A 24204-nucleotide genomic window follows, 5' to 3' on the forward strand; every position below is an offset into this window, starting at 1 on the left:
GCAGTAGCATTACCTCACTATTTCTGGAGCAAAGACAGAACCCAGTATTTATTCCCAGACAGGTTTTCAAGTACTTAGTCTCTGAGGTATCTACCTCCACCTATTTTCAAGTCCAGGTATTTTCTAAGCATGATGTAGTTTACATTACTAATAATCCTCAAGGAATCTCACTGTTGAGTTTCTCCTTGAATCTATGTGAGCCCTTCTGCATTCACAAGGACCTTCACAAATAATCTTAGGTAAGTAGTTCTTACCTGTAATGCAAAAGAAAATGGAAATGAAAACATGTACTGTTCAAGAGAGAGTACCATTCAGGATAATTTTAAACTAAAAAATAAATGCTGGACAATTCTAGAGTTTCATGCACTGGAGACTCAAAATTTTCAGTGCCTAGGTTTTCAAGATAACTTATATACAGAACAAGATTTTTCTTAGGAGTAAATTTGTTATCTCACTTTCATACCTTGATGCTACAAATGTATGAAGTGATATATTATGAATTCTACAATAAAATAAAAATTTGTAGGGCAATTTTTAAAGTTCCAGCAAGTGTTACGAATTTTGAACAGCACAAAAGAAATTTTATTCTGTCATCTGCGGTAGTAAATATAAATTTGTATAATAAAATAGTTATCTCATAAACACAGCTTTCTTTTTTCAATTTCCACAGCAAAAGAGTCACCATCAGTAGTTAAAATTGCAGTAACAACTAAACTTATTCAATCTTAAAAATAAAAAATCTCAGTAAAGACTATTATTACAATTCATCTACAATGTGAAAATTTGGTAATAAACTTTCCTACTGGTACCAAACAACCCCTGTAACAATGACTCAAATAACTCTGTATTACTTCAGAATCTGTATATTTACCCACGCACTGGAATATTCATATTCCTTGCAGATTTAGTGACTGCTTCAAACTTTTCTATGCTTTCTTCAATTGAACAGTTAATATTCATTTTGCTAAAAGATTCAGATGCTGCACCAAATACTGAGACTTCTGTAGCTCCTGCTGCGATCTAAAAAATACATTTCAAGAAAACAAAATCATCACACTATATTAAAGTATTAGATTAAGCATTTAATTCTGTACAACATTCTAAAATTTTAAAGTACATTAAGTATACCATCCATATCTAAAATCTAACTTTAATTCCATTTTTTCTAAGCTATCACATATAGACAGATTGAATCAAATTTTGAGATCATTGCATATTTTCTTCCTTTTCTTTGCAATTAGTTAAACATGTTTTTAAAATGATGAATGATAAAGGTAATAAGATGTAGGAAATTACATGGACCAACTATACAAACAAAAATGATTGATATTTATATTCATCTTCTTAGAAAAGGAAAAGATCATATAACAACTCTCACAATGTCTGTTCCTCTTGCATACCAGGAAGTCATTCTCATGCTTGGGAAAGCTCTCTGTGTGCATATGTCTAGAGCAGCAACAATAACCAACAGGGATTTCCTTGTTAGAGCCAACTCTAGGATCAAGGGCTCCATTGGTCTTGGTGTCACAGTAGATATGGATAATATGGAAAATGTGTACATGAGAGTCTGCTGAGAGAAGTCTCAGAGCAAACACAAGTCTAGAAAATGTGTAAATGTGGTGACTTCACTGAAGGGGCAATTATCCCGAGCTTGTTCTCAGTACCACAGAACCTCAGTAAATCAACTAACGAGGCAAACTAGAAGGCTGAAAGCCAACTGATAGGAGAGGAAAACATTTAAGCTTAGGAGAATAATTAACTAATTCTCACTCTCCAGTCAGAATAATACTCTTGTTCAATGAAAAAGTATGGAGCTTTTGCCTTTACTCTCTGCCTCTGCAGGATAATGTCTAAAATTCAACAACCCTTACAGGGACAAATAGTCTTTCAAACAGAGGGAAAAAATATCAGCAAGGAAGAATACAGGAGTCATGTACAACTATTTTTTTCATTGTTTTCCCTTCATTATATCACTAAATACAGTATAGCATTAAAGCACAATTAATTCAATTCATACAAGCTACCATTGAGACGAAGTTGTGGCACTATAATATGACTGTTGATAGTTAAGTCAACTATGCACAGGATTCTGTTTTAACAGATATTTCGGTATAGGAACTGAATGATAGACTAGACCACAAATATCCACCAAGTAGTGTGCTTTCCAAATACAGTTTGTCCTACATCAAGACAAAACCAGAAGCATCAAAAATTTTCAAAAAACAAAAAAAGTGTAAAGATTTGACTGGACATGTGTACATTTTGAGAAGACTGAACTGCTCAATTTTCACACTTTTAAACACTTTGAGTCTATAATTTTGAATATTTTGAATATTTTGAAAGAACTGAAACAATTTAAACTTTCAAACCCAACCAAAATGAGATCCAGAATTGCTATAAACCTTTTTCATTTAAATGAGTCTTTCCTCATCCTTCTTCAGTACTTTCCACCAAGACACTCTTCAGAAACTTTTCTAGGGCCAACAAGACAAAGAGGAAGAACTGTCTTGCCCTTTATATATAAACATCATTTAAAGGAACTTACAAAGTTCCTGGTCAATGCCTCCACTAAAATATGAATACACAGAGTTTAACATCACTGTGATTTTCCCCATTTTTCATAATGAAAACTGAGCATTTTCAGTGAAAAAAACTATAGCCTATTTCTAACATTAAATAGCTAGCTTCTGGTACTGAACTGAAAGTGTCTGAAACATAAAAGAGGTAAATGTGGACAACACCTATGAAGGCACTTACAGCAGAATGAAAACCTTGAAGATTAGGTGTGAGAACGGGATACTGGACTCCCGGATGCCGCTCAATGCCCCTCATTACTTCTTTGTGATCTGCCATCTAAAATATATAAATGATTTGTATTGATCAGAAGTTATTTTTTGATTTTTTTATATGTAAACAGAAATTGGCTTAGCCTGCGGTTTTGCCTTCATTACTTTTACATTTCATACAAAAAGTCTAACAACAAGGGGGTTAAACTGATTTTGTACAAATACTCTTTTTTAATTTCTTTACTTTTGACTATTTGCATTGTAATCTTTTGAGATCTACATGAATATAGAACTGGGGTTACGACTTCTACAGTGTTCCTTTGTGTGTATCTGTAAAAATATAATTTGCATTACAAATTGACAGACATGATCATGCTGTTCACATGAATTGTTACAGCAACTTTAACTTTGCTTCACTGGACTCAATAGATGGAACTAACAGAGTAAAAAAACATACAAATCTTGACAACTTCAGCATGCTGATGAATGCAACTTCACAATATTAAGCATAACTGAAGTTGTATTACTCAACACTGTAATCAGAACATTTGAAAAGACTAAATACATCTTTTCTTAAAAATACAGCAAAATCCAGTTGTCTGCATAGTGTAATTTTTTAATATATTTAGAAGTTTCTTTCTAAAGAAGAAAATACTTCTTTACTATAGCAAAGATCAGAGCACTTTTTTTCCTTAGTCCCCCCTCACAAAAGAAAATCTGCCTTTTTAAGATACTCTTACGTTTTTCTCACACACTCAAGATTAAATATACTCCCTGTACTAATCAAGAAGATGAATGAAAGACTTACACATTTAATAAAATGCAGAATATTTAGACAACCATATTTTCTTAAAAGAAGTGGGTTGAAAACAAATATTTTTCAATGGTGTGAATGCCTGAAAACAATACAGTGAATAAAACATATCCCCTTATTTCAAGTCTTAAAGATTCTGAGTTTTAAAAAAAGAATAGTGCATTGTAAATGCTTTTAAAATGAGCTCTCATAAAAGCAAATCTCTCAAGCAAACACTATTAAATTGGATTTCTGTTTCTTTCCACACTGGTGAAAAGTATTTTGAGAAGCACCATATGAGAAGATATATGAACTATAGAGCTTTCACTACTCCTTACTTTCAGCAGATACCTTATTGATAGCTATGCAGTACCACAATTCTAAATACATGGTATTAAATTATACCACATTATTAACTAAGAATACTACTGGTAACCTGGAATCTTCCTGTCACTGGCTTCCTTCTATGAAAATGAATAGATTAAAAATATCAGAAAAATCCATGTATTCCTCTTCAAATTTAAGCCCAGCATCTACCATATATGGCTATATGGTACAAAAGGTGTTTTATCACCAGACACAATTCATTTCTTATCAGGAAATAAGTGATAGCACAAAACAACTTCTTGTATTTGCTCCTATATGAACTAAATTGGTCAGACAACCTCACAAAAAAACCTTTGTTAACACCTTAGGTTTTTAAGAACAATTTTTCATTCCTTAATTTAATATAAGTAATAGCTACATTTCTCAGGGCAAAGAAGAATGTCTGAAACCAAATGATAAATTAAATGGCAAATGCTGGAACTAAATTCACACTCCACAATTATAGCTGGCTTAAAATATACTGGAAAACCAAAATGACACTTTTTCAAACAGTATAAACCTGCCAGATCCAAATAATATTATATGTATTTAATCTGTCCCATTGTTATTTTTACTGTAAGTAAAATCCCATCTTTGCACATATTGCATATTATAAGATTTTAAATTGTAATAAAATATTTCTTTTCCCAATTTCTTTAAAAATAAGCTTCCTAATAGTAGGTATTTATAATTTTTGGCTATTTATGTTATAGGTGTGGGATCCTGTTTTATATGGCACCTTGTCACTGTGGAACTTTTTCTTTTAGATTTTTCAGTAAAAAAATCTTTGCCAAAAACAACAGTGGATGGGAAACCATAAAAAATTTAAAATACTAAAAACAGAAATAAGTGAATGAGTAATCTAAACATAACTGTAAATTCTATTCCCATGACCTATGAAAAAAAAGAAAGAAAGAGCAAAGAAAAGACAAAGTGAAGACTGCACTCTGTCAAAGCAACACAATCTTATCTTTTAAATAAAAAACATTTTAAATACAAGCCATTAAAACAAACTATTCAGACATGAATTTAAGATAAAAAGGGATTGGTCATTTTTTTCTAAACTGACAAATCTGTGCTAAATTTGGTACTAATGGCTCACAGGAAAAGGAAATAAACAAGAAAGGAAGAAATACACCTTTGCTTTAGGCTTTTTCTTCTAACATTTAAGAAACTGCATTATCCTCTGTTGCAGTAACTGACGAAGTGTGATGGCACTTGGAAAAACTTAACGTATTCCCTTTTAACAGACAAGATATCAGTGCCCCTCCATTGACACCAAAGAAATTCTGCATTGTCACTCTTCTCTTCCCCTTTCCTATTATCCTTCTTCTAGACTCTTCCCTGGTGACCCTGAGAACACTGAGATAAAGCAAAGCAGTCCCTCAGAGTGTTGGACAGTTTGCTTTGCTAACTCATGAATAACCATGGCCATACTATATTTTTCTCAGAGAAAAGCCTAGAATACAGTCCAGGCCCGGGATGTGTTCTCCGTTTAAAATGGACAAACTTTATCTACATTTTGTCAGATGTAAAACATGTAATAGACATTGTTAAAACTGAAGTATTTTCTCTAATTAAGTAACTTCTTGCTTTAATTTGTAAATAACTTGTATGCTCCTTATCAAATATAAAGAATTCAAATTCTTCTGTACAAACAAGAGTGCAATTTCTTGAAAAATAGTTTAAATTACATAGACAAGTATTGACTTATTTTCTTATTTGCAGGAAATAATTAATTTGCACATACAGGAGCTAAATAGTAAACTTCAGGACTAAGTCTGCATTTGCAGTGTTAAATCTCAACTGAAAACGTGGCACTCTAATGCCAAGGCAGTTTTGCTGCCAATTCCAGAAAGGTTAGGTTTTCTGCTGAATTCTACCAAATGTAAAAATTAATTCTGGAAAAATAATGAGCAAATTATTATGATTCATCAAAATTTAAGCGTAGTTGCTGATAGAGTGCTAGAACTCCAAAATAAGTAATGTGCCTAACTGCTACTACATATACAGAAGTCCCAAATTTAGATCTTCCAAACACATTTCCAAATGTGGAAAATTACATTTCACTTAGCGAAAAAGAAAATAACGTATACTACTTTTCTTTTTTACATCAATGACTACTAGTTTTAGAAGGGTAGAAAAGAAGTGAGAACAACATTAAATTATATTAATGATGTGTCACCATCCCAAATCTTTAGTTACAACTGAATGTTACATAAATAAATGGAATGGCATTTAAACTGAAATAGTTCTGAATGGAGATAATTTTACATACCTGAGGCACCCATTTGGATGAAACGAAACTGGTCACTTCTATTGCAGGCAGGCCTGTTTTGGAAAGCTGGTTGATTAACTCAATTTTTATATCTGTTGGGACTATCACCTATAGACATGGAGACATACTTTAGCAAAGTATTTAATACATAAGAAACTTTTGTAAGTGAAATGTTAACTGTACATAATCAATACCTTTTTTTTCAATAATGAACTACACTTGCACATTTTACCGTAACTCTACTGTTTCCTGACAGTAGGAAGTATAAGGAAGGTATAAGGAAGGTACTAGGCAGTATACATGATCTTACTCCATTTTCTGTCCATCTCAAAAGTAAGCACTTCTATATAACTGGTTATAGATCTGGCCTCATGATTTGTTATTAACTAAACACCAAACTAGCAAGAAGTGACAAAGGAAATACTAATAGTGCGACCAGAGAAAAATGGGAGAAAAAAGCTCCACAGCTGAGGCAGAGTAACTCTATTCTGCTAATACTACTAACATTTCTGGTATCAGTACCAATGACTATGTGAGCTTATCCTCCAGTTTGTGGAAATAGATGACTGTTTCAATACATGTACCCTATAATCTCTTTCAATCTTCTTCCATGCTTCCCTACCACCCTTCAGGCAAATAATGCTATCAAAAGAGTAACATTTTTCTCCCGTGTCTCTTTAGCAGGAAGCATGATAAAACCTATTTTACTATTCCTTCTATATTAGCACTTGAAGCAGAAACACAAGTTACAAAGATAGCCAGCATTTCATAGTGTTTACCAATTATGTAATGACAGAATGTTATTGACTGACAAGACAAATTCCAGCAAAAAGAAATGTTAAGTAACAGAAAGGCTAGGTAGCCAAGTATAGAAAGAAATTATATGATTTAAAAGCTGTGTAAATAGGAATACACTTTTATTCTAATATAAAGAAAAGTTATCAATACGAAAAGAAATAGATATATTTAATAATAAAAAATGGAAGAAACCTAATTAGCAGGATGTACATGTTCTACACAATGAAAATAACACTAACGTCCATGTCAAAGCACACACGAAAAAGAGAAAAGTTACCTTTTCATTTTGTAATCCATCCCTTGGCCCAACTTCTACAATCTTTATGTACTCAGGCAGTCCAAATGCTTGAGGTTCCTGAAATAAAAATCAAATTGTTTGAAAAACAAAACAATTAAGGTAACCAAGATCAAAAGGTACAGCTTGTACTTGTCCTTTCATATGATTCTGAGTATAAAGTCATATTGTCAACTTTAAGTTTGCTCAGGGCACTTAAAAATCTGTGAGAACATGTTCCACACCTTGACCTAAGGAATAAAAGTTAAAAACAGAAGTTAGTGAATGTTCCCCTGCTCCTTTGAGGTCACAAAGGTTTCTTAAAAATGTATATAGAACCGTAAATGAACATTGAGTTTAACAGTGAGAAATATTTCCATTTCAAAAATCTTTCCAATGAACGATCCAGTCCTCCAAACTTATAACTGAATGTTCTCAATTTAACTTAGCAGGTACTTCTCTGTAAACATTTGCAAGATTTGGCTATAAATCTGAAAATAACATAGCAGTCAAGAAATGTTAAAGAGATTATTAATGAAAAATGAAAGTTATTTCTCTGGCTGAAGATGAAGGTTTTAAAAAAGGATTTAAAGGAGAATAAGGAAAGCTTCTAGTAGATAAGAAGAATTTTTCAGGTGTACAAGCAGCTATGGAAAGGCAGGAGGCTGATGGGGACGGGAGGAAAGGAAGGCAGCAGTAAGGTCAAAGGGCTAAGGAGAGCATGGGGAACGGGATGGGGAGGAAGGAGAAATGAGAACAGAAAAGCAGGTGAAGGGAAATGAAACTTCCTTTTTTATTATTTAGCTGCTCTGTTATTGAATCAAGTTGACAGGTGTGGCAGGTAATGTAAACTGGGCCTTTTAAGTCTTGAAACAGTTCAGAGCAGTTGGCTGGATTGAACCCCAAAGGCTGTGTGCCCTTAAAAACACACCCCGTGGCTAATTTAGGGCACTCTGTCCATGCCCAGGAGGGCACGAGGGACACAGGCAGCCCTGCCAGGAGCTCTGGAAATACCCTGTTTTCTGTATTGCACTGAGGACAGAAACCAAACCAGTTCTCCTTTGCCGTGTTGAAAGCGTGAGCTGGGATTATTAGCACAAGGTTCCTGCAGGACAGCTGCTCCACTGAACCCCCACTTCTCCCAGGAGTTAACACCACTGGATGGGCGACACTGTCAGCACAGGGGGACAGCTCCCACTCACGGGAGTAACAGCTCCCCCAGACCGGAGACACTCTGTAAATACAGCCACTCATCTCACAACATCAACAACCAAACTCACATTTTATTCCTCCCTGACTGGTATCATCAGGGTTGTTTCAACCAAATGGCTGCTAATTTCTCCTCAGGAATGGAAAATGAGCATGCCTATGAGTACCCTTCATTTCTCCCTGCATTCTTGGGGCCTGTGGGCAATTCTCTGCAGGAGTTGCCAAAATACAATAAATATATTTCAGATCATTTACTGTATTTATCTGAGCCTGGTGAAAAGAATGGGAAACAGCTGTATAGCATCTATTTGATCACATGGAACATCTGGTAAGTTGAAATTCTGTCAGGCCCTGCTAAGCCCACACTCACTGACAGTATAAACCTACTTAAATGTAAAGGTAAAACCTTCACATCTGCTGCATATTGTTCCTCTTAATTTATTTTCACAAATACGGCACTGCTTCAGTACTACAGGCATAAATGTGGGTTATTTCATGATTATCAGATCCTTCTTGTTGCAAGACAAATGCCACAGCTGTGCTGTGACTGAAGCTGTGACTGGAAAATAAAAAGGGAGCTAAAATAGATTATGTAACCCGAAGCTTAATTTAGAGCATGAAAAATTTCAATAAAACTTTGAGAGCAAAAATGTTCAATTTCTAGGCCAAATCTTGTAAATTCTATTTAGTGCCTACTGTGGCAAAACTTTTGTGGAAATCAAGAGCAGTACCTGTCTTTTCAGAACAGATGCAGTCACATCAGGTGATATCTGCAGCTCTTGGAGTTCATAGGGGTCAAAAGTTTGGAGGGGATATTGCAGAAAGGCATTCAAGTATTGGTTTTTATTTTTTTGTCTGTGATATTACAGATATACAATCTCTTTGAACCATAGTCCAGGCCTTTCAGCCCCTGATTTTCTCTATAGCCTTCCTGTTCACTATTCAGCCCCAAATTGAGTTCACCGTTCTTGGAGTGAGAACAACACTGAGAACCACACAGGGAATGACTCCCACATACTGGAAACTCAAGGCAGTACTACAGACAGACAAATCCTTACACCCTTCAAGCTGATGAACTAACAGCTTAGAGTAAACTTCTTGGCTCTGAGTCCAGAAGAGTCTTTGCATTGTATTTAATCTAATTTTATTTATGGTACATTGATTTCTCCTATCTTCAATGTCACTCAGTTTCTCCTGTGTGGCATCCAGTGTTGTATTGAAAATGACTCCTCTCTTTCTATTATCAGCAGATATTACTACCTTGATACTTTCTTGTGAAAACTTTTGGACTAACATCATTACCTTATTATAGTACAAACATATATTATCTAAAAAAAATTGGATTAGTGCTATAGAAGAAAGATGTTTTGAAAAAACATGGAGGAACTCCACCAGCAATGTCTTTCCAGTCTAATAAATCTGCTTTCCAGATTATCTCTTATTTCCTCCTCAGCCAGTTTCTTATTCATCTCACAAATTATGTTCTGATCATCCTTCTCCCCAGCATAACTAGTAATTTCTCTTGTGCTGCATTGCTGAAGCTCAGATAACAAGCAAGTCAAAGACAGGCAGAATACTTAGGTTCAGGCCCCTGTATACTATTTATACATTTTACAGTCCATAGCTGCTGGATAGAACTCAGAAACAAATTTAAGACTATAAGAGTATATGTATCATCTTCTGCTAAAGTGACTCTAGCTAATTCCTCTATTCTGTGGCCCAAGCTGAATCCAAGGAGTAAAGGAATCTCACCTGTCCTATGAATGAATACTTGGTAACTAGCTGTTGGGACATTCTTCTAAGAGAGAAAGAAATACGTACTTGACAATGCTGTTGGGAAGAAAAAGCAGACTCCACTTTCTAGGAAGTTTTCTGATCACAGTGCCACACTTGCAGAATATCTGGATATTACTTAAATTACATCTGAAGAAGTTGCCTGAGCCACGAGTCATATTCTGTGCCAGGCTCAATGCCATCTGCACTCACTCCCTAGTCAAGCTTCAAATGCACAGAACACACTGAAGTCTGTAAGAACTTAGGCAGAGTTTAAATACTTCTCTGTTTACTATTTGGATGGCATCAGACCTTAACCAGGACTTGGGCTTCATGAATTGAAGGACTGATTTCCCCAAACTCTAACAACTGGAGCATTTCAAATGTACACCACACCCCTGGGTAAAAGGAATGATTTTTTGAACAAACAAGACCAACTTAGAGAATTTCAACACCTTCAAGTATGGCATCAAATGGCCTACAGATACTAATCAGAAAATAGAAATAAACAGAAAAATTTAAAACAGTTTTTATATTTTAAATTAATGAGAAATTGTGAACTTTGTAGAAATACACAAGTACCAATTTTAGTACCACTAAACATGTCAGATATACAATTTTTTCCCAGAAAAAATATTTCCTAAATTCAACTATATGAACCATTTTTATGAAACAATATATGAAAAGTAGTTATGGCAAATATTTAGGGGTGACTGCTTCTTGAATAATACAGGGTCTCTGTTAAAAAGTAATGACCACCAGAGCATCATGTATTAAACATCAAAAAGGAAATAGCTGACATAAAAGACTAAGAGCCTGGAAAATTTGTTTTTCCATGTATCAAGCCTTGCCAAGGAAGCACAAAAAGCATATAAAACCACAAAAAAAATTGCCTCCCTCAAAACAGAATGCAGCCAAAGAGTATTTTTAAAAGAAATAGAAAAAGGAAAACCAAACCATTTAGCTTGAGACATTGAATGCCAAATTTCTGTATGGAAACATTTTCTCTCAGCTATAAATAGCTGCAAATTTAGGTTCATTACAGAAAACCCTAGTAAGTCCTAATTAAAGCAGTATAATCTCCTTAATGTAACAATAAATGTAAACAAATTAAATAAACACTTTTTAAAGCTCTGTCTTTGCTTCACTACTGCTACTAAAGGTGCTGAGGTTCTTTCAGCATTCTGATTTTTATTCCATGAAGGTCATTCACATGGGCAGAAACAGCAATGGCAAATATTACCCAGAGCTTCTCAAATGTAACTGAAAGAACACAGAAGTAAGGGAGAAGGATCTGGAGCTTCAGGCCTTTTTAATCCTTCTAACCGAGCAAGCTAAAGCTCTGTTTTCCTTTTCCACAAGGTGGTGTTCTGGCACAGAGGACAACTGAACAAAGGCAGGTCCGTCTCATACAAAGAATTACTCAGAAAAGCAGTTTTCAACAGGAATCAGCAGGGAGGTGGCATCGTAATTCCATAATGTATATCTGCAGTGACATGGAAAAATGCCCAAAAACCAGGAGAAGGCTCTAAGATAAATAATATGATTGCTGGAAGGAGAACAAAGGAAACAGTGGTCAATCTTCTGAACACACAGATGACTCTAAACTTTACAAGACATAGAGAAAATAAACAGGAAGAAATTAAAATCTTTGTTCACATTGTTCACACTACTGGAAGGCAGATATGAAACATATTAATACCCAGCCTAGTAAAAAAAAAAAAAAATTGAGAAGATTCAAAAACCAGTGGGATGCACCTGAAGAATATCCCTCAGTAAAGATAAACTGAGGATTCATTCTAGAACTTCTGCTGTATGCTGCTGACATGACCACTGGGAGAATAACCATGAACAGACCACGACTAGCAAAAACTCTCAACCCCTGAGAATCTTTCATCAAATGAAGTTTTCTTACTATATCACTTCATATGCATGACCTGAATGTTAACACAGATATACCACAAACAAAGCAATTACAACAGAGTACAGAATTCCATTGACACAGCAGATGCATTTCAATAAAAGCAATACATAAGATAACACTTAGGACTCTCCATATTGTTTCTGATGCTGACTGACTAAGTAAGAAAATGAAATAGCAAAACTGATCCTGGGCTATAAACTAGGCTGTCATAGATAAAACAGTAGCCTGGCACTTAATGAGTAGAAATATTGTGATTTCCTACTTCAAAAAATAATTCAATCCACTGGAGATTGTCCACGGGAGGGCAAAATATAAAATGCAAGTAAATCATTACAGAATAAAATTAGTTAAGTGTGGAGTTAACTTACTTGGAATAAACCAAATAATTGTTGAGCCCAGAAGGCTTGTTTGAGCTCATGAAAGAGTAGTGATTTACATATATCAAGAGATTGTCTGAACTGAATGAGAATTCACTCTAGGGATTTCTATGGTAAAGTAATAGGCTTAACATTTCTACTGTCATTTACATTAACTATTAAATTCCAGTATAATCTGCTAGTATACTACTTCTTATTGTTGCAGGGTTGTTTATAATAAAACTCATTCATATGAAAAGATAAGAAATATGATTTTAAACTGAACTATGAATGCTTATGCTGCTGGAGTGGCCAGTTGTTTGACCTAATCCTGTTTACAAAGAGGACTTTAACGGTAAAGACAGAGGTCATAAAGTACAAATAATATTAACTAATAAAGAAAGAAAAATTACTTTTATTTGGAAAACAGAAATTAAGATTTGGAAAAAAAATAACTCCGTCAAGTGTTCTGATGAACTGGCAAATCAAATGATATTTGATGAACTGGCATTCTGATGAACTGGCAAATCAACTGGCAACAAATGATACTAATAAAGAATGCCCCAGAGATTAAAAAAAATGTTGCTGTGTTAAAAATACTATTCTTATACAAAACTAGAACATTCAAGTCACACACAACTACACTACTCATGGACATAGTTACAAATCTTAAAAAGCAAAATACCATCTATATATCTCTATTCCTTTTGAAAATCCTTTAGAATAGGTCTTCCAAAGCTACAGAAGACAAGGTTTAAGACTGGTATTCAGCTCAAGGTTAAGAAACCTCAGCTCATTGATGATGCCTTAATAGATGCACCTAGAGTCATTCTGGATGACTTCTGGCCTCCAAGTGCTGCTCAGAAAGGGCAGGGCTCCCACTTTGTCCATTTACTGCAGGTCTCACTTCAAATCTATCAAGATGTCTTTACACTGGAGGGCATCTCAAATGGCATTAGACACATCTGTTAGGCAACAAACTGAGCTTTTAAATGGTTCCCCCCATGCATGTGTATGAAGGCATAACAGATGTCTAAACTGCCATTTCAGCTGAAGAAGCTCCAATATGGCTGATGGAGATAAAGAATAAGTCAGGTCATCCTAAGGTTCACACCTAGTGGCTGATGATCTTGGTTGCCAGGTTTGTTTAACTTTTAGGAACTGAATGCCACTCTAGAAGGGCATAGGTCTCTTGTGCGTTTTACAATGTGTAGAATATCACTGCCCCAGAAGGATGTCTCATATATCCTTTGTGTTTCAAATGGCATTAGGCACCTATGTTTAGACAATTGAGTCCTGTCCTATGTCTGCAGTGGCTATCACAGGAACATCAGATGTTGTAGATACCTATTTATGTTTTCATTCAGATGTTGTAATCCCAAGCAAACATTTTCCTCAGATGAACTATGTGTCACCTAATGAGTTACCAAGAGAAATCAGAGGAACCTCTTTTGAGTTCCTCCAAGAACTCAGTCGGCAATTTATTCTTTCCATCATTCTAAATCAAGTTTTCAGCCTTCCTTGCTGACATGATTCCCAATCCATCCTGCTGCTGATTTCACCTTTGCCATTAAATGCTTTCTCACTGAAAAACTGGAATACAGATAAATATATAAAAGAAAGTAAGTAACTTCACTGTTTGTTGCAGACAATTTCAATCCAAAATATACTCTCAGCAACTGATATCTTATGTATCAACAATTTTTCAGGTATATGAAATGCATCATATAGCACATGAATACTCAGGTAGCACCAGTCCAATGAAGAGGATACTAAGTCATTTCAGAGCATCTCTTTGGAGCAACTGGCATGACCTCTATTCTTCTGCTCAAACTACATCTTAGAAGCAAATCAGACCAACTTAATTCTTACCTCCTTGTTTTCCCATGACTCCTCTGTAAACAGAGCATTCACATAGATCCAGACCTAGACCCATGGACTGACTTTACAGTTTGACCTTGGATCTCTCTCATCACTATGGACATGCCTGACAGGCACAGGGCTGCATGGCCAACTCTGTTAACCACCGCTGGACCGAATCCTGCCCATGACTCACTGATCTGCACTCCCAGCTGTAACCTTGGACCTCCCTTAACACCACAAACTCACCCAATGACCTGGACTTGTGCTTGAACCCTCTCTAGGCCTACCCTCTAGGATACCACCTCTAGGCCTACCCTTCTCACCCCACTTAGCTATGGTGGGACTGCCTGGAGACCTGCCTGTAACTACCCTCAGGTCCCTCCCTTAGGGAGCTGCTGGCCCTCACTGCTCCCTGTCCAACAGAGAAATTCCTTTTTCTAGGATTCATTGTAATATCTGAACCATGCCCCTTAACACACAGTTTAGATAAATACTCCTTGAGTATTTCTTTACCCTAGTAAAAAATGTTGGGATTAGAATGCAGCCTATTTCTCCCTTTCTCTGCCCCCTTCTACCAGTTGCACCTAAAATGAAAGTGTAGTAGTTGTTAATGCCTAGCACCCTAAGGATAAGCTTTGTTGATGGAGGCCAGAATTATCACACTTTTCAGATTAGAGTAGCAGCACTCATAAAATACATCTGAAAGTTAGTGGTTTGTGTATTAACTCTCTCTGATTTATCTCCTTATCCACTGGAGGCTACAGCCATTAGATGCTATGACAGTAATCCCAAAGAATAATGTCTTATTCAAGCAACAAACAAGGGTTTGACATGAAAAAATACACCAAAATCCAATTAATAGTAAAAGAGCTCTGTCTGATACACAAACAGAATCATGATCATAAAAGAGAACACTGAAGCATAATATGCAATTGTGCTAAATCACCTATTGCGCAGACAATTGCCACAGAGGTACTAAGTCTGCAAACCAGTTTCACAGCACCGTACTTCCCTGATCTTAGCAAAATGCAATGAGATGTAGCAAAACAAATAAGGAACTCCTTTGTATAAGAAAGAACATTTCTTTCAGACAAACACAAAATAGCACATTTTCTAATGAGCTACAGAGTTAATAAATGAATATAGTCTCTGTCCACATGAGTCTAAGAGAGGGAACAGGAGGAATTCCTCACTTCCCAGACTATTTTCTTTATATTAGATCAGAAGAGATCAGCTCTCACATACTTTGGGTGAAACACCTGCTGATTATTTTCTATGATTTGTAGTTTACTCTTTTGCTTACAGTGGATGTCCTTAATGGATGGGAAACCAGAACCTGCAGCTGCCTCCAATACACAATTTGCCTCATATAACCAATTGAAGTGAACTCAGCTTGAACTATGAACACACATAAACTGAAACCCTGGCACTGTCTGTTTTGTTTAATTGACAGGGTAGTCATGTATTTGAATACTGTTTGGAGGTGTCTACTTTTACTTTAAGAGCATAAGAATAAAATATAATAATAATACATTTTTAAATGCATGAGAGGATGAAAGTTGTTTTCTGTTGTACTTTTCATATCACACTGAAGACTAAACTCATGTTCCTTCTTAGGTTCATTTTCCCCTTTCAGGAGGAAGTGCTGAGTTCAGAAGTAGTAAACAGGCTCAAAGATTCTTGACTGGTATTTTTACCATGTCCTGGCTTTGGAATGCATTCTGAAACTACTACTCTTAGTCACACAAATTACATGGGTTACCATACTGATCTTGCAACAATATTATTCTGTATTTCTTTATGATCTTTTCAGTTTCTTCATAAACTAGATTTTCTTCTTGATCTCTCCATTATTTGAGGAGAACACAAAATCTAACAGTGTTTCTTCCAAAGCTGACAAGCTACACTGAACTACTATGCTGGGCAAGTGCTTTTCTGAGTAGCAGGATATAAAACCATGAATTGTTAGCCCATATTCTTTAGCTTTGGTCCTGACTAAATCCTCACTTTGTAACTTCTCCTATATAGCTTTCCAACCCCAAAACTGTGCAAAGCATAGATATGGTGAAATGATAGCAAACAACTTAACTGGTGGATTTATTTCAGGGACACAGTAAAGGCTATGTTGGATAAAAAATCAATAAAGCAGTATTTCCCACTTGACATCATAGTCATGAGCAAAATCTATTAATATAAACATTCATAAAAAACAATTTCTAGTAATATTTCAAATAATATAAATAAATATGGGGAAACATAAGCATATAATTATCAACATTTAAGATTTATTAATAATTTAGACTTTTTTTGTTATTTTCTTAACTTCAATACTGGAAAATATACATAAAAGAGATTTTGATGTGAAGATAGTTACAGACCCCCAGAAGCTTTCCCCTTTAGTAAGCAAAGGTAAGAACTGTGAACACTTGAATTATATATGTTATACATTTTAAATTGTGATCATCAAAATCATGACAGTCCATGCTACGTTCTAACTATGTGGCCAAGGACAACAACTTATTACAGTCAGTATAGAGTCACACAAACGTACAGAATCACACAAACATCTCTGGTGGTCATGGCTTAAAATTTACCAAATGCAAGCTCCAGTAGGTCAGAAAATTCCACAGGCATATGGCAGGCTAACACAACTGCTCTTCTGACAGCTCTTCAAAGAAGGAAACTTCAGGAACTGGAGACTGAGTGTCTAATACAAGCAGCAGGTAGTTCTAGGAGTAACTGGAAACCATGTCTAATTCTCTGTCATGATGTTGGATGCTCTCAAAAAAAAAGAAGTAGCATTACAGGACAAACACTCAGAAAGATAAAATCAAGCACAAAGATTGTTCACTACCTTTGAAAACAAAGAAATACCTTCTTTAATATTCATATCTGTATTTTACATAAAATCATTCATAACCTGACAGAACAAAAATAATAAGACACATTTGTCAAATAACAGTCTCCTGGATGAGACTGAACTTTCTAAATTATCTAAATTATCTAAATATGATGACTTGACACCTTCTAAAAACTATTTGTTGCTGTTGTCAACAAATGTAGAGTACGTGGAATCACAGAGATCTGAATACCCAAATTAGAGCTAACAACCTAAAAAAGCACATAAATGTGCTGTAGTCACAGACAATTTTTGATAACTTGAAAAATAATGATCAAGGAATCTATTAGCAGAGTCAGGTGGTAGTAGAGGCGTAGGCAACCACAGTTAGACTTGTGTTACAATGAAATCAATAACAAATGGTACTAGAGACCTCTGCTATTAACAGGAGGCCAACACAGCCAGTCACTTTAGCAAAAATTAAAAATGTATTTTCAGAACATGGCGTATACATTACCTTTCTCTATTTCCCTAAATGCTTCCCTTGGCTAACAATCAGCATTTCTCCATTAACCAAGCTGATTTACAGCCAACTCACTTTCATCCATATCCATATCCCTATCTTGGTCAAAGCCTGGAAAAGCAATTATACTCTGCCATCTGGGCTGGATGAAAAGGATACAGAGAACGGAGATCAACAGCATACTGATGACACTGGAGCCAAAACCTCCCACACTTTCCTTTACTATTATTTATGGTAATAGTATTATGGTGTGTACGGTGTTTTACCGGCAAGACTAAAGACAGAATTCTAGAAGGAGAAAGAGTGGTGTTTTTCCACACACATTGAAAAAGCAGAGGCATGATCATCATTACAAATCCAACATGTGCAAGCAATTTGCAAACACTTTGGGATATCGGGGGGGGGGGGGGGGGGGGGGGGGGGGGGGGGGGGGGGGGGGGGGGGGGGGGGGGGGGGGGGGATGGGAATGAATATACTGACAATTCAGCCCATCCATCCTATCAGATAAGTCTCTCTAAATAATTCATTTTCCATAAAAGTGAGTTATGCATAGAACTTTAAGAATTAAAATAAAAAGCTGAAAGTAAATCAACCATTCTCAATTACTACTGCAACCAAAATCACCTTCTGTCCAAAGGTTGGCCTAAAAGATCAAGTAAATCATGAATTCAAGTACAGGTGGCCCCCCACTATGTTTTCCATAGTTCTCTTTCCAAAAGACACTAATTAAAATGACAGTATTTTAATGGCTATCTATTTCATCACTGTTGGCAACTCATCCTTCATGAGAATTTAAAGTTTGTAAAGCTCTTTAGAAAAATAACATCTGTAAAGTGTTACCATAATAATTTCCCAATAATGGTAAGGAAATTATAACTTGAACACTATGCCATTTTGATGTTATAAAAATCTTCCATTTTCACAATGAAATTAGTCAAATGTGAGCATATTTAAAGAATATAATTTACTTCCTATTTTGCTGAAAATAATTAAAGGCATAAAAAATTTTCCTCATATGAAATTTTAAAAACGTAAATATAAGTTGATAGTTTTTCAATAAACACTTAAATAAATATTACTTTCTATGACCTTACTAAAAAATACTCATATAATAATGATATATCATGGCATCTTCTGTACTGGTTAAATTTCCAATTTATTACAGTTAATAGTAACGTAATAGTAATTTTAGCGCATTCTAATCATGCAAACCTGAAAACAGTGAAGTGGAACAAGTACAAGAAAATATACTGGTACTGGAGGAACTATGACAAAGACAAAACCAAACTGGGAACATAACACGTCAGACTGTTTGCAAAGATTAAGGGTTGTCATGACAAAAGAATCATGATATTTCTAATTTTTTATTGCTTTCACTTCTAGACTTTGCACATTTCGGAAGATTTTTTTTTTAAGCCTCCATATTCTGGATAATAAAGTGCTCAACTGATGAGAAAGAAACACATGTTGTTGTAAAATTCATAATAAGACCAGTGTTAACTAAGGAAAAAAAAAAGGAAAAAATATATAGTAGTACTACTATTAGCTGTACTTTCATTTTACCACAACACATAATCTTAACTGAAGGATTTTTCCAAACACTGACAATAGATAGTACTATTTATAAACTGAATGGCAATGTAGCCATACCACTCATTAAGCTCAAAAGGTCCTGAAATGTTCTTAATGATAGGACTCAACTGGACTTTAAAACACCTGAACTTAAGTATCTACACAGTTATGTCTACATGTGTCCTAGGCATCCCTGTACAGTCAATGTATATATTCACATAAAATGTCTTAAGGTTCCCTAAACACAGCATTCAGGACACAGGATCTGCAGCTTTTTGGAAGCTGGAGATAAAGGACGATATTATAGGGCATCTTAAATGGCATCATCACTGAAGCATGGCCAACTGAATGAAGCCACTTCTCAGCACTCTCAGCAATGGCCAAAAGCATATCAAACAACTTAGCAAGCAGTAGGGGCACAAGTCAGATGGCTAATTACAGGCACCTTGTGCATTTGGGATGCATCTAACTTGACCTCTAGCCATTGTGCCAAGAGAGCACGAGACTCCTGCAAATCCTATTTGATACCTGCCAACCCTATAAGCTATCTCAGCTACCTTAGGGCATCTCACATGGCACCATACAAGAGCACTTAGGAAATTGAATCAAGTCATAAATATCCAAAAATGGCAGGGAGACCAGAAAATTCTCAATCACCAGCTGACTCCTGTCTGCATTACCAACAGCCAGCTGGCTTAGTAGCTTACCTTTCCATCATCTTCATTCATCCCATTCAGGCAAAAGTGACATGGCAAGGCCAATGAACTGGCCTATACTCTGTCTTCTCTTTGCCCAATAAAATAGTCATGTACGCTGCTTTAGTTTATATGAAGCCAGCACAAAGTTCAATTCAAATTATGTTTCCAAGGTTTTAAAAATTCAGCTGTGATCAGCTGCGGATTCTGTTAAATCTTTTCCCTAATCCCAGTGTTCCACATGATACACCTTCATCACTTACCTTGTTCCCCCATTTCTCACATACTAACACCCATATTTAATCTCATCTTAACTACTTGCATTAAAAGTAAGCCCTAAAGCCACATACAGTTCCTTTCCAGATGCTGCTGTTGAATTATTTCCCTATGGGTTTCACCTAACATTCCAGCAATGTCCTCTGGCGCTTCAGTCCACACATCTCATCCATTCAAAGCCTTTAAACTTCTTTTTCCAAGAAACTCATAAACTAACACCTTTATTCCCATACAAAACAGCTAACATCTGTGGACAAAAAAACCCCACTCAGACAAAGAAGAAATGTCTACCCAGCACAGTTTTTTCACCAGCTCACCTTTTAGCAGTTTTTGCATGTAATAAATCTGTGTTTTTGTCACAAGAGCTGTGAGAATGACTCTCGTAAGAATATTTAATCCAAATAAATTCAAATGTAATGCCACAACTGGAGTAACTTTCATTCATTTACACCAAACTCTAAAATAAATCTCCATTTAACAAGGGAATTATCTAAAAATAATACTGGCTACAACAACATTCCGACAGTAAGTATAATTTCCTTCTTATTAGCTGCAGCATCTTTTCCATCTTTTGCAAGATTAGAACTTTGTCCCAAATGTTAATCAAATTCTTCACCATTGATATGATACCTAACCCAGTAAAAGAAAAGAAAAGCTATGAGCTGATTACTTCTAACTGCAATAACTTAAGTTTGAAAAGCAACCCTTAAAACTGTCCCTGGAATTATTTTTCTGAAATGTAAACCATGCATTTAGCAGTTTTCTGGTTCCTCTGAAGTGACTGATTAAAAGACCAGATAATAAAATATGTATCTGATTAATAATGTCTTATGTAATAAAATTTTTCTTCTTCATTGTATGTTACATCCCTATCACCATATTACAAAATAGAAAAAATCCCTCATCTCTACTGAACTGCTTAATTTTAAAGTGTGTGCACCATTTTGACATTTCTACCCCAAAAGGGCTATATAAGTGTACATTAACACAGCAGTAATAAAATATTTCCCTTTTGCTGAAGACCAAAAATGCTGAATTTGTTTTATGGGTATTTAGCACAGCATGAAAGTCTGATTTTTTAGGTCATGCTCTTATCTCAAAAATTTCAGATCAACCAATAAAGCAACTACTCTCAGAATTTCAATATCCTGATGAGTTTTCCTAAGTGACAGAAGAAGGATATATTAGATAGACAGAGAGAACCTTTTCCTACAAATTTCTGCCTGATTTTTATTCTCATTCTTAAAATTATTATTTTTCTGTTCTAGCATTTTCTGAGGTTCAATTAATTGATGATCCTTACTGAGTGCATAGTACCTCATGACACTGTATGTCAAGGTCCACATCTGCACTATCATGCGCACTGGCAAACTTTTAAGGTGGCACACTTTCCCCAGAACTTCACAATACCACACACCCATCTTTAATACACATTTCTCTTTCATACTTCATCTATCTTTTTAAATACACATTTGGGGGCTAAGAAGAATGCTACAGAAAATATTATACCTTTGTTAAGTGAATGAGAGAGCTAAACAAAAAAAGAGAACTCAACACAGCCCGAAGTACTAAATAACTACTTTTCTGAAGCCCTCCACAGTTTCTTTAAACATAACTTCTTTCATACTTGACACATTAAAGATTCTCAATAGTCTTCAGTTCTTAAAATTTCAGAGAATCATCACCTTGTTTAAACACCTGAAATATTTATGTAGTGAAAGAATTAAGAGTGAACTCAGTTTTACCTCTGAACTGTACCTACACTGCACCAGTTTCCTACTGCATGATATTCACACACAAACTGAAATTCAAACACTTCCACAAATACGTGAATCTTTCAACCCAAGTGCTGCAAGAGTTGAAGCTACCTTTTTCCTCAGAAGCACCAAAAAATAGTCCTAACATTAAAATGTAGAGAAATAAGTGTAACTTCATCTGAGGTACCCAGAATTCCACATTTAACCATTCTAGGTACTCAGCATTCCTTCTAAGTGAAAAAAAAACCCTAAAGTGAGATACAAGCCACTACAGAGACAACAGTTACTATTATTTATTAGTCATCACATCAGACAGTTCAAAAGCAGAAAATTTGATTAATTAGGAACAGCAAGTATTTTGCTTTATGGAAACTTCTATGTCTGACCAGCTGGTACAGTAATCTTCTAAGGTGAGATTTCCTTACCAAAACTAAAAGACAGAAGATCCACAAATTGTAAATAAGATCCTTATTAAAAGATATACTCATTTATTTCAGTAGGAATTAAATTTGGATCTGATTGATCTTTGGCAATTCACTTATCTTCACTCCCAGCCAAAGCAATGAGAAAAGAATGATCTCAAGATGCATGAATTTTAAAACGATGATTTGACACATGGGGTGTCTTAAATCAGTTCTCCTCCTTGAGCTGGCATGGGAGGAAATGAACATCACTGTGCCCATATTTAGGTTTTGAAGGAGATGGAGGTGGGAAAAGTTAAAAATGGGATCTCACCAAAAAGCAGATATGGGGTCTGAGGAAAAACTTCTTGTGCATTTTTTTAATTCCCAAATTTGCAAAGCAAATCCTTTACAATATTTCCATCTTTTTTATAAAATCTTAAACTCCCTTAATAATCCCAGTATAGCATAAATCTCTATCAACTAAAAAGCTCCTGTTATCCATCCAGTATTTACAGGCCAATGGTATACAAAAACTGAAAGTCAGTGACTCCACTTAGGTCAAACCTACACTTTATTATCAGCCTCTTAACTTCGAACATCCTGTTTGGCACCCCTAAAAAACCAAGCACTCAGCCTTTTTGGACTTTCACTCTTCAAGGTTCTTGAGATCTGACTCTGCAGCATATAAAATACCTGACTGAAAAAGTTGGCATGAGTCTAGTGACTGGGTCTTCTAAAGGGGAAACTCCTCTTGACTTCAAAGAACATTTTAGAAAAAGCTCAGCATTGCACTCTCCCTACTCCAGTTAAATTCAGTGGGAGTGTGTTTTATTTACTACCTTCAGGGTCAGCATGTATCATATGTCATTCATCATTTCCAAATTCAACAAGAAAAAACACAGCATGCTGATACAAACTTAATAGATTGCTATAATTTAGCATTAAATTATAATCTCTCCTACTTTATTCTATTTATGTTATTTTTATAATAACTTTGTATGCTTTACATCTTAAGAACATTAAGAAAATAAATGTTCCTTGAAATCTGCAACAAAGCAAAAAAAAAAAAGTCCCATTCTTGGGACATTCTTGTAATGTGTTCACTGAGAAAATTATCCATCTACTGAATTCTGGATTGACAAGGCCTCTGCATGTAGAAGAATACAGAAGGGCTGGAAAACAGGAATTTCACAGTCTCTTAGTGATCAATTATTTGGTCTTGGGTTATATGAAAGACAACACATCTGAAAACCTTGGAAGATCAGGATGAAAACACAGAGTGAGGTAAGAATGGTGGGCAAAAGAAAGAAGGAAAAAAAGATCTTTGCCCAATGAAATTAATATACTTTCTCTATAATGGTTTCATTAATTCTCTCTAAATAATGCCATCCTTTGAAAGAGTTAAAAAACAAAAACTCTGCAACATAAAATCCAGGATAACTACCTTCTTTTTCCTTTACTTATATGCAATTTAAATCAGAAAAAAAAAAAAAAAAATAATGTAAACAATGATATATTTCTTTCATATTGTAATTGTCATAGTAAACTAATAAATTTGCAATATTGATGACAGCAATTTTTTATAGTACTTCTTAACTAGGTATATTAAATTAAAAAATGAAAATAGCCTAAATAGTTATTTGAGGAGAGCCTGCAAATCTTAATTTATTCCAGGACTATATAATTACATGGAGATAAAAAGAACATGAAATACAGTA

At 35.2% G+C, this 24204-nt stretch overlaps 1 protein-coding gene across 2 annotated transcripts in view; it reads right to left on the reverse strand.

Annotated features, from left to right (window-relative positions):
• HMGCLL1 (3-hydroxymethyl-3-methylglutaryl-CoA lyase like 1) overlaps positions 1 to 24204 on the reverse strand; it is a 78645-nt gene that overhangs the window by 49311 nt on the left and 5130 nt on the right. For both annotated transcript variants that reach the window (XM_032104668.1, XM_032104669.1), the window contains exons 2-5: positions 7299 to 7376; positions 6224 to 6331; positions 2758 to 2853; positions 872 to 1020 (exon numbers count right to left, since the gene is read on the reverse strand). In XM_032104668.1, the coding sequence (XP_031960559.1) occupies positions 872 to 1020; positions 2758 to 2853; positions 6224 to 6331; positions 7299 to 7376 (431 nt within the window). The remainder of the gene's footprint in view (positions 1 to 871; positions 1021 to 2757; positions 2854 to 6223; positions 6332 to 7298; positions 7377 to 24204) is intronic.

Source organism: Corvus moneduloides, chromosome 3 (genome assembly GCF_009650955.1).
Source record: "Corvus moneduloides isolate bCorMon1 chromosome 3, bCorMon1.pri, whole genome shotgun sequence".
In the NCBI taxonomy this organism is placed as follows: Eukaryota; Metazoa; Chordata; class Aves; order Passeriformes; family Corvidae; genus Corvus; species Corvus moneduloides.